The sequence below is a fragment of the Arvicola amphibius genome, chromosome 7 (genome assembly GCF_903992535.2).
Source record: "Arvicola amphibius chromosome 7, mArvAmp1.2, whole genome shotgun sequence".
NCBI lineage: Eukaryota > Metazoa > Chordata > Mammalia > Rodentia > Cricetidae > Arvicola > Arvicola amphibius.
The window spans coordinates 22,624,255-22,641,116 of record NC_052053.1 but is presented as its reverse complement, the minus strand read 5'-3'; the positions used below and the strand labels follow the sequence as shown (position 1 = coordinate 22,641,116).

The following is a 16,862-nucleotide window of genomic DNA, read 5'->3' as shown; positions in this document are numbered from 1 at the left end:
GGTAAGCTTTAAACAGTGTCAGCATCCAAAGACAGAGACATGGCATAGACAAAAATAATACGGCAGAATTTCAATGTCTGGCAGCTAGAAAATTACGCTTTATCCATTTATTAATCTAAGCCAATATCAATCACTCAGCCTAAGCACAGGGAAGTATCAGATGCACACACATGTACACACTGCACAACAGATGTAACGCTGGACTTACGGCCCCAGGAAATCGAAGCCCCCCTCCTTAGCCGTAAAAGAGGAAGGGACAGAAAGGATTTCACTGAGCCATCTCATGTGGTGTGCTTTATGGTGTATTTGCTCCCTCTGTGTGTGTATTGAAATTCAAATTAATGTTTATAAGCCAAAAAAAAAAACCCTGCTCATTTTAAGGCACTATATATTTAAATTTCTACTCTTGTTTCATTTTGAGAAGGCTTGGGGAGACATTTTAAGATGTGTTTATTTATTCCGTATGAATTTCAGGTCATCGCACAACAGAACGTGATAGCTTGCTAACATTCTAATTTTGAGACAAGTGTGCGCTTACCCCTTAAACAGCATGGCTGTCTGCCAGATCAGCAATTTGGGAATATAGCGAGGGGGAACTACTATAATTTGAGATCCCTGAGGAGTTTTTTATGGATATGTACCACACGCTAAATTCAGATTTTCATTTTCAGAACTTAGAAATGGCTCTGTTGAGGTTGACTGAGGGTGTGGTGGGAAGACCACAACTTCATCCCACCTAGAGACGGCTCGTGAGTTGCCAGGTGGTGATAGATAAATGATAGATAGATGATAAATAGATAGATAGATGATAGATGATAGATAGATAAATAGTAGATAGATGATAGATAGATAGATAGATAGATAGATAGATAGATAGATAGATAGATAGACAGACAGACAGATAGAGTAGGCTCATGGGCAACAGCAGTCAAAATCATGGACTGATCGCTCTCTGTTCGAATTTAGGACCTTTAAAGAGAAATCATGACATTTACATCTTAACTAGCACATTTACTCCCACCTAAATTAAGGTATGGTAATCTATAGAGCACCCCACAGTTGTGATGTATGTGGCAGAGAACTTCACAGGACAAGCTGAAAGATGTTCAGGCAAAACAGCCTGGTGTGGGAAGATCTTAACATTACATGGAAGGCCACTTTCCAACGAGGTAGAAACACAAGCCAACAGCTCATTTAAAGCAAGGGCAATCTGTCATCATCCATGTTTTTACCAAAGTGATTGAGGGCTTTGATTTATTGTAAGGGCTTAAATGTCAGATTTGAGAAGTAATTGGATTTGATGCATAGTTTCAGAAGTGTTTATAAACACAACTTAAAAGTATTGTGAGCTGTCATTTAAAACGCAGATACTGAGACCACAGAAAAAAGGAGGAGCCAAGTGACTGGTTGGCGAGCCATCCATGCCCAATGACCCTTAAGTGCTTATGGCTTTTTAATTGTTTTCATCATTGATCAGAAAAGAGAAGAGAAACTATTCAAAGCTCGCCTGATAACACGCCATGGTCTGTTATCAAAGCGGGTTGAGGAAACATAAGCATTCTTCCAAAGAAAAATCATTTTTTTCAGACTTTAAAAAACCGTATCTAGCCTTCTCTCGTTATATTAAGTCTTCTATACTCCAAGTAACATTATCTTTGTCTTTCACAGTCCAAGTGACTGTTCATCATAGGAGGTGATAGGAAAACCTTTGACATTTATAGGGTGGGCATGCAATGCTCAAGATCACGTGACATGACCTCTAGAAGTTTGATCTCTCATCCTGGAATCAGTAAGTTCTGCACTGTCCCACTCTGCAAGGATAGTCTTAGGCACCAAGACTTCTTAATGGTCAGATATTAATGCTCGCCATAACACCACCACACACTGGTGACAAAAGTACCACTCGTGGAAGAAAATAATATGGCTTGGAAATCTGCAGGTAGATCCTGCCAGACTAGATTTATATGGTCTTCACCCTCCCTAGTATATGTTAAACTCCTAACTCACAAGATGACAGATTAGGATAGGAGAGCCTCTGGTAAGTGATTAGATCAGGAGCATGGAGCCCTCTGGAGCACAGAGAGTTTGAGTGACTCTCAATAAATAGAATTTGACTAACTTGAAACCATTACTATTCCAGAACAAAGTGAGGCCAAAGGCCATAGCAACATAATAAACCCATGTCTCCATTGTTTCCTATTAATCTGTAGAGTGGGAAGGAAAACAATCCTCAAAAAAAAAAAAAAAAAAACAAACCTAAACATGACTTTTACAAAAACTTAAATGAATGCATGGAGTCAAAATTTAAAACTATCTCCTTCCCCAAGGACAGGAGTAGGTGTAAACTATGAATTTCATGTAGTGATTTGTGTTCGGGTACCACTCTGATTTTGCTGAGGATGAACTCTTGCTCCTGAGCAGAATAAATTGAGACAATATCACCCCGTAGCCAGCCGCAGAGAAACCCAAAGTCGTCCCACTGGGCAGGTGGGTGTGGAAGAGGTACTCGGCATTCTGGTAGAAAAAACCAGGGCGCATCTGCAGGGAACCAGATGTGACCGTGTCAAGACTAGAGAGAGATAGAAGGCAGATGCGAAGGGGCATGGGCTGTGACTGACACCCCCAGTAAATTGTAATTCGCTCACTTGGCACTTTAAAGAAGGTGTAAATACGGATGGACACATGCACACATGTGCACACACACATAAAATTTGCTTATTTCCTTAGTCTACCTCACTTGAGACCCCTCCGCTAGTTTTCAAAGGTCAGGGGTAGATACATATCTTGAAGTAATATGCCATGAAAATGGAGTTATGGTGTTAATTTCAACCCTACTTAATGAGCGTACTTATCACTTGGATTATGCCTTCTTGATCTGTTAATTTGAACAAATTAGCCCAGGTTGATATAAAGGGAACAAATGATCTGGGAAGGATAAGACAATGCGGTATTACTCCCTCCTCTGTGCTGTGTATTTAGAAGCTTGAGAATTGCCAGGTTGGCTCTTACCGTATTGGTACCAGTCTGGAAAAGTGGGTACCACACCTGCAGAGAGAAAGCAAAGCATCACCACTGAGCCTTCTGCATAGGCGCAGTGTCTGAACGCCCTCCCTCTAACCACACTGCTCCTACTTCACCTTAAAACATAACTTTAAGGACAGACACTATACTGCGTAGACTCTGTGAGGAGTTCCACCATGAAGGGGACTCTCCAGAGAGTCTAAAGAAAGGACATGGACGCTTGCTGGGGGTTACTGCGGGTCACTCACTGTGCAAGGTGCTTCCACGCATTCACCGCCATAGGTAATGCTGTGTGCTTGTAATGTCAGAGTGGTTATTCTCTGTCGTCTGTGCTTATGCTACCATGTCCTTCATTCCTAATGAACAGCTCGGCATAGGGTACTGCACTGTCTTCTCTCCTCTGCCTGTTATCCCTGCTTACTACACTGGAGTAGCTGGCTCCATCAGGCGGGACTGTCGGCCGTGTGGCTCACGTCCCAGTGCTGAGCTGGTGCATCTCTGTGACTATCATTTTGAGAAAGTGCTACACATTGTTAAAAAACTCAAATATACAGTAAAGATCTTATACCTCTTGGGATTTTGCATATCCACTCGTGTCTGGAACACAGTCCGTGGGCAGTAATGTTTTGTTTGCCTTATACACAGCACAGTTTCTTGCATCATCTTCAGAGTAAGTACTGTCTAGAAATGAAGAGACAACTGTAACAGATAAACTTGTTAGTCCTTAATGATGGTCCCCCCCAAAAGATCAGAAGATCAGCAAAAGCATCTGTGAACGCAAGTGCTAGGGCAATGGTTCTCAACCTGTGGGTCGGGACCCCTTTGCAGGGTCCAATGACCCTTCCACCGAGGGTCACCCAAGACCATTAGAAAACACAGATATTTATACATAAACAGTAGCAAAATTACAGCTATGAAGTGGCAGCAAAATAATGTTATGGTTAGGGGCCACCACAACATGAGGAACTCTGTTCAAGGCTTTGAGCAGTGGGGAAGGTTGAGAACCACTGCTCTAGGGTTTTCAGAGGGATCTTCAGAAATGTCTGCATGTCATTCCAGGGTTAGACCATCCACATTTGTGACGACTAAGCTAATGGGTACTTAGCATTGATTCTTTTTCCTTTCTTCCTTCCTTCCTTCCTTCCTTCCTTCCTTCCTTCCTTCCTTCCTTCCTACCTTCCTTTCTTTTCTCTCCATTTTTGTTTTACAAAGAGGCATGAGAGCTTGGGATATGAGGCAGCTGGCTAAAGTAGTTATTATACAAGCATAAAGACCCAAGCTCAGTTCTGCAGTACCCACATTAAAAAATTAAAAAAAATCCAACATAGCAGCATGTGCCTGCTATCCCAGCACTGTGGAAGCGAAGAGAAGAACTGTAGACCGGCTGGCCAGCCAGTGTAGCCCAATCAGCAAGTACCAGGTTTATTGGAGGTCCTGTTTAAAAAAATATAGAGAGTGATTAAGGAAGCCACTTGACATTGGTCACTGGCTTCCACACATGTGCAAACATGCACATGCGTACACACATTTTTCTATTGTTTTCTCCAGAAGAAATCAGATGCTTGCTTCATTCTGAACTTGCAAATGTGGGTAATTCAAAATGAAAATAGGCCCCATAGGCTCACAGAGGGGGCACTATTAGAGGGCGTGGCCTTGTTAGAGTAGGTGTGGCTTTGTTGAAGAAAGTGTTGGTCAGTGGGGGTGGGTTTTGAGGTTTCAGAACTCCAAGCCAGGCCCAGTGTCTCTTTCTCTTCCTGCTGATTGCCAATCCAGATACAGAACTCTCAGCTCCTTCTCCAGCACCATGTCTGCCTGCATGCTACCATGCTTTCTGCCATGATGATGATGGACTAACCCTCTGAACTGTAAGTCAACCCCAATTAAATGTTTTTCCTTTATAAAAGCAGCTATTTTTCTGAATGGGAGGCAGTTTAGGAGAGCATTTTTGGAGATTTGGATTTCTTCTTAGGTCTTAGAACACTTTGGTCACCTTGGGTTTCCTAGGACCGTGGTACAATCACCGTCATGGCAAAGACCTAATGTAAGTTTGCCAGGGTGCTACAGCCACTTCCAGGCTCTCTTGGTTGTTTTACCAAGTGGGTCCAGGACCACCTGGCTTGACTTCATGTCCCATGTGCAGTTTGAAAAGACTTACAGGCGTCCTGTCAGACCACTCCCAGGAACCTGCATTCAGGGGGTTCCTTTTATTGAATCCGATCCAGAACTGCCTTTCTTCTGTCCTAGGAAGAGAAGAAATAAGAGTGTTGCCTTTCCAATCTCATTCCCAACATTGGGTTCTAAGATATGGAAAAAACACTCATGTAAACAGGAAAGAGTTGATGCTAATTGGCAGGATTGGGTAGGTTGGCATAAATGGGTCAAGCATTGTTTTATATGTAAAACCCTGCACTGTGAAATGAGAGGAGACATCTAGACTCACACACTCCTGTGTGGCTTGCTCCAGGCTCATGCACAAGGAGGAGCGTAATGGTTTGAATGAAAATGGCCCCCGAAGGCCCATAGGGAGTGTCGCTGTTAGGAGGTATGTCCTTGGAGTAGGTGTGGCCTTGATGGAGGAACTACGTCACTAGGGGTGGACTTGGAGGCTTCAGAAGCTTAAGCCAGGCCCAGTGTCTCACCCTCTTCCTGCTGCCTGCCAATGCCGATGTAGAATTCTCAGCTAATTCTCTAGGACCATGTCCACCTGCATGTCACTAATGCTTCCCACTATGATGATAATGGACTAAAAACCTCTGAACTGTAAGCCAGCCCCTATTAAATGATTTCCTTTATAAGAGTTATGGTGATCATGGTGTCTCTTCACAGCAATAGAAACCCTAAGACAGGGAGAATAATCCATCTATACTGAGACCAGGAGCCTCTCACAAGAATGGAAATGTCTTCCAATCAGGTCTTGAGCACATGAAAACAATCTTCTAGGAAATCCCAGAGCACAGCATCTCTGGATGACTTTAACTGCTGTACTATTTACTACTTCACTCTGCTTTCTGTGCTATTTTACTATGGTTTGATGTGTGGCTCTTCTATCAACTGTTTGTGTATTTTCTGCAAGTTGATCCCTGTCATCCCCATGTAATAAAAGGTACACAGAAGGTTCGTAGGTTTTTTTTCCCCAGTTTCCAACATAAAGAACTCTGTGGAAAATCAGCCTGGCCCATGGTAGATTAACTTGGGCAGTCACCACTGGTTTAGACTTGGCAAGAAGCTTTCCAGAGAACCATCGTCCCTTCTATCAGGCAGAGAACAAATATGTCAAATTGCAGAGCCCTCAATAAATCAAGCAATAAAGCCTAATTGTATGATGAACCATCTCACTAAGACAATTTTCTGAGAATAATTTTGAAGAATTAAAGATTTAAGAGACTCGGAAGTTTGTGGACAGACACTTTCCCCCTGCTCAGCACAGAGAAGCACAAATCCTTCTGCAGGGTCGCTCCTCACACATGAAAGACAGGGACCAAAGTCAAGTGCAGGCCAGAGCATCTGAGGTCGCTGGTGCCTGGGGGGCCACTGATGCTGCCAAACTCTTAAGAATATGAGGGTGACTTCTGGAAGGTCAGGCGTCTCCACAGCACAGGCTAGAAACCAGCCCTCGCTCTCCCTACACTAGGAGTGTTTCATCTATTTCCCCACTGATTTCAGCATTCTCGGTGGTTCTTGCTCTACCTGGCTCATGGAAGACAAATTGATATTTATTTTCTCTCCATTCATTTCCTCAATTGTGTAATTTTTAAACAACATACATTTGACACAGCTGAATTCCCTCGGCAGTGTGAGCAAAATAAAGCATACATTATACAACTTCTCTACTTAGATGCTGAAGATCAATAATTTGAAAGATGCACAGAATTCTACCAGGAATTTCAAGTGTGGACCCTTATTTAGATAGAAAGCACATTATATATGTTGAAGGGAAATCACTTATGACCTGATGTGTGGACAGAATGTAAAAGCATGTCCTTTCAAGGGATTAAAGTATCAAGCATAACAGAACAAAGAGCAGATGGAAGGTGGAAGGTGCCCCCATAGCTGCAAACAATCCAGCCAATGGGGAAGCTTCTTTGACACCAGTCCTCACAAAGTCCGAGGTGGCCTAGAGGCCTCTGTATCTGAAGATGCCCAGGATATAGGTTCTGTCTAGAACCAAAGTGGTCGAACAGTGGCTCCTGTAGGGACGGACTAGCAGCTCTATGGGATGTTAAGAAGCATATTCAAGAGAGAAAAAAGCAATTTTTTTCAGAGAAAGAGCTAGAAGTCATCACAATACTAATTACATACCATATTTCTAATGTGTACGTTTTTTTTTTTATTTATTTGGTCACTCTGATACTATATCCTCTACCCCCTCCCAAAGAACAATAACAATACCCTCTCCACCAAATCCTTCCCTCATGGAATTACTCTAAGATTCACACTTGTCTCACCTGCAAGGTCATTTTGTAAATGCTAAAGGTGAATAATTTAATGGTTGTTACATGTTCGCTTATGGGGTGCCCTGTGAAGCCATTAGGTTTCTTACAATTTAACTTAGTTAATAGTGTTGGGAATTAGCTCAGTGGTGGGTACACAGGCCCTGGGTTGGACCACTAGAAGAAAATCCCCACAAACAAACCAATAACCAACCAACCAACCAACCAACCAACCAACCAACCAACCAACTAAAAATACATTTCTAAGTTCACAAGCATGGACATTCAAATAATTGATGCACACTGATACATAAACATAGATCCTTATTCAAATGCACAATTAGAGAGCTAGACTGGACTTTATTTTAAACTGTTGGAACTTCCCTCCCCAGCAAACTCTTAATTGAACTCTCACCTGTAATCTCATTAGTGGAATGAGATTGTGTTTTCTGGGGAACTAGCAAGCTCTGTCCAAATGGTCCCATTCACACTCCAAGTCAACAACTTTAAAATCCACCAACCCAGATACTGCTGCAACAAAGCTCTAAAAATCAGACTGAAGGCACACGAAACGATTCTGAATATTCAATACGCAACGTGACTTGATGCCATATAAACACAAAACTGTACAGGGATATAGTTTGCTTTCACAGGTTATGACCAGCTATTTTTTTAGGCACAAGACAAATACTTGAGGTTTTAACAACCACTTGGGATACTCATCCCCAGAAGCTACCACTAGCAGACAATTTTTTGACTCTGATTCCTCAGAATTAGTAAGGGTTTACCGGTTAAATTTTGAATATAGCAGCTCATTCACAAAATCTTTCTTCTCCCTGTATGGGCAAAGCTTGCCAGCTGAGCTCCGAACTCCTCGCAGAAGAATTCAGCTTCTCTCTCCATGATCTTTTCCTCAGGACCTTTTCACTGTGAAACACCTGCAGGGCAACAAAACCAGAGTAAGGCCGCCAAGTTCTGCGTAAGGTTGTTTTCTTTCTTCTTTTGGGGGTGTGAAGGGCAAGAAATGGGAGGCTTTTTGCAGGCTGAGCACACACACTCTTTCCGCTGAGCCAGACCTCTGCCCCTTCATTATTCTTCATTGAAATTTTGATCTGAAGAGGTAACACATATCAAACCAGAGCATACCCTCCTTGGCTTCTTTTTCGCTAAACCTCTTATGGCAGAGATAGAGTTTTCTCTTAATAAATGTCTGTCAAGGTATGGAGAAAGTCAGGCCAAGAGACATTAAATATACCGGGTCACATACCTAGAAACCTGGCTTAGACCTAGGACTCCTTGCCTCTAGGATCCATGCATTTCCATTAAGGCAGCCTACCTACGAACCAGTTAGACTTCATGGAATGGCAATGAAGTCGCGGGATCCATCACAGGCAAGGAGACCCGAGGTCAAAGGCTCAGAGCAAGCCTGTTTCCAGGGTCTCTGCGTCTTCGCTGAGCTGGCAGCTCCATAGTGTGTCTCTAAATTCTCTGCTAGTCCTTAGCTCTTATGGTAACAGGAAACAGTTGCTTGGCTGGAGCTTCTGCTTTTGTCCAATCCTGGGGCCTCTGCACCCTTGCTGTTTGTAACTAAGACCATTAAGCTTTACCTTCTGATGCAGCGGGGACACTCTACGGCCACCTTTTGCCAGGCTCTAATTTGCTGAGACCAGAACGAATGCCTTCCCAAGTCCTGTGGACCACAGTGCAGCCTTTCCATCTTTTAAATTATATGTCAAAACTTGCTTCCTTGGGGAACCTCTCCCTGAATCACTCAAAATTCATGAATCCCACCACCATGCACATACAGCACACTGTCCCTTTGCTGACACATTAGGGTGATGGACAGTAAAGCAACACTGTACTGGGAGTCCCAAGACCAGGGATTGATTCCAAGGCTGTCAACCAAATAATTGCGATCTTGTGCCAACCACTCCGTCACACTGGGCTTGGTTTACTCAGCTCCGAAGTTTAATTTATTGCTCCATGACATCACGTCTGGGCCTTCTGTCTATGAACTTTATGTAGGGATTTCTTGTGTACGTTTAACCAGAGTGAATCCACTTGTGCTTCCTGCTACGTCTGTACCACAGTGTCTGGGGAATACTGCCTGTATTCTTCCTGTGTGTGCCCGGCTGATGGGGAAGAACTTTTTCCATGGATGTGGAGAATTGCTACCTGAAGAATGAACCAAGAGAAAACTGCCAAACATAAGAAAAATTTTTAAATGTATATATTTCTAGTAAGAAGGTTGCAAGAATTGGTTTAGATCTAGGCTCTGAAGCTGATACACAAAACAGAATATTCTTCAAGGATTTCACATGTATATAACATGTACATCTCATGTGTAGCATGAATAATAAAAACCCGGAGACAGATATTGGGGTTCAATCTGAAGATCAGAAAAGCAAAGCAAAGCCGGGCGGTGGTGGCGCACGCCTTTAATCCCAGCACTCGGGAGGCAGAGGCAGGCGGATCTCTGTGAGTTCGAGACCAGCCTGGTCTACAAGAGCTAGTTCCAGGATAGGCTTCAAAGCTACAGAGAAACCCTGTCTCGAAAAAACCAAAAAAAAAAAAAAAAAAAAAAAAAAAAAAAAAGCAAAGCAACCAAGTCACTAGAGAGCTCTTACCATTTGAAATCTTCAGACTGAAAGAGAGCGAGTTCCTCTCTCGTCCCACCTTATTTTCCTCTCTAGTGCTGGGATTAGAGGCGTGCACCACCACCACCCAGCCTCTGTGGCCAACTAGTGTGGCTGCTGGGATTAAAGGTGTGTGCAACCACTGCCTGGTCTGTATGGTTGACTAGTATGACTGCTTTGCACTGACCTTCAGGCAAGCTTTATTTATTAAAACACTAATAATATGCCACAACTAATAAAGTTGAACATTCTTAATCTGGGATTGAAATTGTGCACTACTCTAAAATCTGGAACTCTGGGAGTGACATCCTCTCTTTCTGCCTGTCATGAATAGGTAGACCATTTCATGTTCCAAACATTGCATAAAACGACCGCCAGACTATGTGTGCATAGTGTATGTGAAACAAATGAATTTTGTGTTTAGACTTACGTACAAACCCCAAGATATCTCATGTATATGTAAATATGTCAACACCTTAAACCCAAACTCTTCTTGCTCTAAGCATTTACATATGTGTGTATGTATGTGTGTTTATGTATACATCAACTGTCTGTAATACCTTGTTTGATCTTCAAGTGTCTAGCAGGCAGGCTTTCAAGTCTATCTTTAGTATAAAAATTATTTCATAATAAGTACTATATGCATGGGCTTATGAACAATACAGAATGGCATCATTCTAATACCCACTGAGTGTTGGCTTCCCTTATTTGGTATATGCTGGCAATATAAACAGCATTGACTAATATCTTTGTTCTTATTATAGGAAGACAATTCCATTAATGACAATGCTGGCCTTGCTTTCCTCTTCCTTGATTGCAATTTTAGTCCAGAGTGTATGGAGAATGCAACACCCTGAGGAAAGGAGGAACTGTCCTTGTCCCTCCCAGAACAGGAGATTCTGCGGTGTTTTATTCCAGTGGATCTATGTGTCTTGTGAGGCATGAGGGCCAGAAAAGGGTGCTTTTCTAATCCCTGGGCTGCAATAGGAGGAGAGTCCTTCTGCCACCCTGAGTTGCTTTCCTGAGCCTTGAGAGACAGGCTGTCTAGGATCCTAGGATTCTACTGTTTCTTGCAGCCTATCTGTGAACAGTAAAGTTGTTTTGCCTGAGCTGTGGGTCTGTTCTGCCATCCTGCACTTGGACTCTGGTAAGTGAGATTGTTCAAAACCTTCCGTCATTCCTAGGAACTGGTCAGACATTTAGAGCCCTTTCCTAGGGCTGACGGCCAGTGCATAGGGTCATAATGATGCATGGTATTTCTGCCTGTCCCCAGTGACACTGGGGACATCTGCCATCTTTTTTTTTAGTATTTAGAATTATTTGGAATGTAAACAAAAGGAGAGAGAGGCAATAGATAGTGACTGTACCAGGCACTTGTAAGAAAGAAATCTTAGAAAAGAGAATAGGGATACATGGACCAAGAGAATAGAAATACACAGACCAAATGAATATGCAGATAGCCTTGACATTACCTTGAAGCAATTGGCTAGACCAGACTTTGATTCCCAATCCGCATAGCATTTGCGAAAGGGCCATCTTCTTTCGAGCTCTATTTTATCCCAGGTCTTGACTGGCATCTTACACAGGGACATTGCCTTAAAGTTGCTGCAATCCTTCACTTCCCAGCGACCAAGTGGACTTCCTCCTCGCATGACAACACAGCCACCACTGTAGCCTAAAAGCAGAAACCAAGCATTTTAATATGCGACGACCATAACATTTTGTGCTCCAAAGACATCTCTCCGGAGTGTTGAGTAATCGACACACCATAATGAAGCACTGGAGAAGAACAATGAAGATGAAAAAGGATGCTTGATTGGCACCATTATCTCGCTTCTTTTCATCTCTGGAGAGAAGAACAGAAAACAGAACCGTGAGAGAAAAGAAGCTGTGGAGCCTGAAATGTGGACATTATCTGCTTTGAGCTCAGATGGTAGATGATGGGAAATGAGGTGCTGTTCTGATGCGGAGCCCAAGAATGCCCCATTGCTCAGGGACTAGCTTTGCAGCCACACTACGAGCATCACGATGCCAAGTGCACAGTGCTCATTCCCTGAGAGTGAGGTGCACCAGGGCAAGCTAGTCACATGAATAATGGATTCAAGGCAGACAAGAAACATAACAAAGACCCAGACTCTAAGCCACCAACCATGGAGAATGGGGAAAATGAGACAGACTCTTTCTTTTTATTTTATTTTATTTTTGCATTGATTTTTATTGAGCTCTACATTTTTCTCTGCTCCCCTCCCTGCCTCTCCCCTCCCCTTCAACCCTCTCCCAAGGTCCCCATGCTCCCAATTTACTCAGGAGATCTTGTCTTTTTCTACTTTCTACTTCCCATGTAGATTAGATCTATGTATGTCTCTCTTAGGGTCCTCCTTATTGTCTAGGTTCTCTGGGATTGTGATTTGTAGTCTAGTTTTCTTTGCTTTATGTTAAAAAACCACTTATAAGTGAGTACATGTGATAATTGTCTTTCTGGGTCTAGGTTACCTTACACAAAATGATGTTTTCGAGCTCCATCTATTTGCCTGCAAATTTCAAGATGTCTTTTTTTTTTTTTCTTATCCATTCTGAGGTGCATTTAGGTTGTTTCCAGGTTCTGGCTATGACAAACAAAGCTACTATGAACATAGTTGAGCACATGTCCTTGTGTCACGATTGAGCATCCTTTGGTTATATACCCAAAAGTGGCATTACTGGGTCTTAAGTAAGGTTGTTTCCTAATTGTCTAAGAAATCGCCACACTGACATCCAAAGAGGCTGTACCAGCTTGCACTCCCACCAGCAATGCAGGAGTGTTCCGTTTACCCCACAACCTCTCCAGCATAAGTTGTCATTAGTGTTTTTGATCTTGGACATTCTTATAGGTGTAAGATGGAATCTCAGAATTGTTTTGATTTTCATTTCTCTGATGTCTAAGGATGTTGAACATTTCCTTAAGTGTCTTTCAGCCACCTTAGATTCCTCTGTTGAGAATTCTCTATTAGGTCTGTACTCCATTTTTTTTTTGTTGCATTATTTGTTCTTTTGATGACCAATTTCTTGAGTTCTATGTACATTTGGAGATCAGACCTCTGTCTGATGTGGGGTTGGTGAAGATCTTTATCCATTTTGTAGGCTGCTGTTTCATCTTGCTGACTGTGTCCTTTGCTTTACAGAAGCTTTTTAGTTTCAGGTGGTCCCATTTATTAATTGTTTCTCTCAGTGTCTGTGCTACTGGTGCTATATTCAGGAAGGGTCCTTTAGGGCACCTTGGTGGGACTTTCCTCCACCATGGAGCATAGGCAGGACAGAACTTCTAATCTGGAGTCTTGAGGCTGGGATTCTAGTCTCAGCACAAATATTTAATAACTTAATGTTTGAGCTGATTAATTAATCACAACAAGTCTCATTGAAAAGAGATAATTCCTTTCCTTCTCATGGGTCCTCATGAGGATCAAATAAAATAATTACTAAAAAGGACTTCATGAAACAGAAAGCTAAAACCATCCCTATACCTCTTTTTTTAATTTTTAAAAACAAATTTTATTTAAGTGAAATTGAAGATGTTTAAAATTTGAAAACAACAAAATGTCATTACATACATTTATGAAATAAAATCTTTTGCATTTCTACAATTAAGGATTTTTTATTGACAACATAAAGATTAATAGCACATTCCATATGTATTATATATAAAATTATACATATTGGATGAATTGTTTAATATTTCAGTGTATGCTTCATTTATTATGGGAAAGGGATGTGGCTATCAGATCACTGGAGACAGGGGCTGGAACACAGAATTGGGGCAAAGAAAAGAAAAGATTTTGTGTGTTACAAGAAATTTTCTATTTGACATGCAAGGTCCTTGTACAGTCCTGCTAAAGAAAAAGACAAATTTAAATTTTGTCTTTTCTATCCTCTATGCTACTTTCTTCTTCTTCTTTTTATTATTATTATTTTTTTTATTAAATTATATAATTTTACAAATCTTCACCTCTCCCCTCCTCCCATTTCCCTTCCCCTCCCCCTATCCTCCCTTCCCTTCCCTCTCCAGTCCAAGGAGCAGTCAGCGTTCCCTTCCCTGAAATGGCCCTTTACTATAGTCACACTGATGATTATCTTGCATATCACCATAGAACCTTCATCTGACGTTCGATGGAGATAGAGACAGAGCCCACATTGGAGCACTGGACTGAGCTCCCAAGGTCCAAATGAGGAGCAGAAGGAGGGAGAACATGAGCAAGGAAGTCAGGTCCGCGAGGGGTGCGTCCATTCACCGAGACAATGGGACTGATCTAATGGGAGCTCACCAAGGCCAACTGGACTGGGACTGATGGAGCATGTGATCAAACCGGACTCTCTGAACGTGGCTGATGAGGAGGGCTGACTGAGAAGCCAAGGACACTGGCACTGGGTTTTGATTCTACTGTATGTACTGGCTTTGTGGGAACCTAGTCTGTTTGGATCCTCACCTTCCTAGACCTGGATGAATGGGGGAGGAACCTAGACATTCCTATACTTCTTATGGGCATTTTCGTTACAAAACTGGGATTTTTTTTGTGACACAGGCTCTGCTGTGTGTTCAAGAATTCTTAAAAGATTTAAATCAGCAAGTTTACAGTAATACTTTTTTGTTGGCCTTGCATTTTGTCTCGCTTCCCCACATTAGACAATGATTAACTAGCTATGGTTTTAGATGCTGTGGATATTCAAGTCATCTTCATTAGTGAGGAAGGAGATGTTTGTGGCCCACCACGAGGATGAGAAGTCCTGCAGGAGTGTTATTGGTATTCTAAAGTGGCTCACTTAATGTATCATTTGACCCAAATTTTAACATCTCAGCCCCAGAGAAGCAGTAAAATGTGTAATAAAGGGAGGCGGGGTGAAGGGAGACAGAAAGGGAATTTGTAAGTCGGTTCATGGGGAAGCTTGCCAGGCCAAATAATAAGGGAAGGGTAGAAGGGCAGAGGCAGGTTTCTCCCAAAGAAACTGCTCTTCCATCAGATAACTCCATTCCTGTCGGAGAAGGGAAGCTGTCAGCCTTCTCATTGGTGAACCTCAAATCTCACCATTCAATGACTCTCTTGACCCACCTTTTCTCCCTGCTCCCCTTCACCATCCCCCTTAAACATCAGCAGAAAATCTTTCTGTAATTAAAAAACTCTAACTCACGATTCTAGACTTTTCCATGTGAAAGCTGTCACCTGTGACCTCTCTGGTCCAATTCTTAAATATAAATGAACTAATCAAGACATTTGTGGTATCAGGGCAGGACAGAACTATGCTGGGCCATGGTGCTGCTAGACCGTTATTTTACTTGGTCTGCCCGGTTACTTCCAGTTTCTTCCCACAGTTCTCTCATCTTCAGATGGAAGAATTGAGGTGCAAAGATTTTAATGATCTCCACAGGCCACAGAGTTAGCGATCCTAGCCTGGAAACCAGACTTATCTGCATCTAATTATGAGGTGGCACTGAGGCCTGGAGATGTATTCAAGACACAGCTGCCAGGAGGAAAGAGTTCTCTCGGCTTATGGCCTCCATGCTGTTGCTTAACTTTCTCAACTTGACATGAACTGCGAGGAGGGAGCCTCAGTTGAGGATTGACCTCTGATAGGTAGGCCCGTGTCATGTCTGTGGGGCATTTTATCGATTGCTAATTAATACAGGAAGGTCCGGTCCGCTGTGGGGGGTGGCATCCCTGAGCAGGTGGGCTGGGCTATAAAAGAAAGGTAGCTGAGCGAGCTGGAGGGAACAAGCCAGTCAGCGGTGCTCCTCCACTCTTTGCTTCAGTTCCTGGCTCTGGGTTCCTGTCTTGAGTTCCTTGATGATGGGCTGTGGTGGTTATTTGGTAAGCCAAATGAACTCTTTCCTCCTAAGTTGCTTTTAAGTGTTTTAAAAAGGTTAATGAGACCTAGCTTCCTCTTGTACTGAGCTCCCCGTGGCCCCAGTCCCTTCTTCCTCCCCCCCCCACCCCACAGCATGACTCTCTCCCTATGTGGCCACAGGATTCCTTGTAGAACTCCAGTCACGGGTCACCTTGTTTGACTCTAAAGAGACCTGGAACCTGTGCTCAGAAACAATACTGAGGACATCTTCAGTGTGTGGGGTTTCTTTTCAGGATCCCGAAGCACCTCAAGCTCGACTGTCCTGATTGTTGATTGATGTGACAGGTTTCCCAGCCCTCACTGTAAAGAGCACTTCTAAGCAGACAAGTCTGGCCGGCTTTGCTGGGATACAGCTGCCCTGAATTGGTAGATTACCCCTGATTTGGAAGAACTGATATAGCACAAATTCTAATTAGTCTTAATAATAAAAACCTGGATTCAGATATAGGTGTTAATACTGGAAGATAAGAGAAGCAGAGTGGTCAGCCATTAGAGAGTTCTTAGCTCTACAATGTTCAGACAAAAGGGGCAATCCCGATGGCTCCTTGGCCTGTAGGGGGAAGGAGAGGGGTATGGGTGGAGGGGAGGGGAGGGAAGGGGAAGAAGAAGGGGAGGAGATGGAAGTTTTTAAATATAAAAAAATAAACCATAAAAAAGGGGGCAATCCTGTCCTCAGATTGCATCCACAGCTTGCAGTGGGCACCTGTCTCCTCCTGCCTTAGATTCCTCTCTCGGCCTAGCCCTATCTCTTCCTGTCTCTACCTCCCTAGTGCTGGGGTTAAAGGTGTGTGACTCCCAAGTACTGGGATTAAAGGAGTGAGCCACCAGGACTTGGCTCTGTTTCTCTTTTAGACTTGATCCATTTCACTTAGCCCAGGGTGACCTTGAACTGCCTCTGTCT

At 42.9% G+C, this 16,862-nt stretch overlaps 1 protein-coding gene across 1 annotated transcript in view; it reads right to left on the bottom strand.

The window, feature by feature from the left end:
- Nucleotides 1-16,862, bottom strand: part of Pla2r1 (phospholipase A2 receptor 1) — a 122,534-nt gene that overhangs the window by 28,142 nt on the left and 77,530 nt on the right. The window contains 11 exon segments of the mRNA XM_038335986.1: nt 2,381-2,490; nt 2,493-2,526; nt 2,528-2,538; nt 3,010-3,045; nt 3,590-3,625; nt 3,628-3,721; nt 5,177-5,261; nt 8,240-8,286; nt 8,289-8,348; nt 8,351-8,389; nt 11,560-11,762. Of these exon segments, the coding sequence (XP_038191914.1) occupies nt 2,381-2,490; nt 2,493-2,526; nt 2,528-2,538; nt 3,010-3,045; nt 3,590-3,625; nt 3,628-3,721; nt 5,177-5,261; nt 8,240-8,286; nt 8,289-8,348; nt 8,351-8,389; nt 11,560-11,762 (755 nt within the window).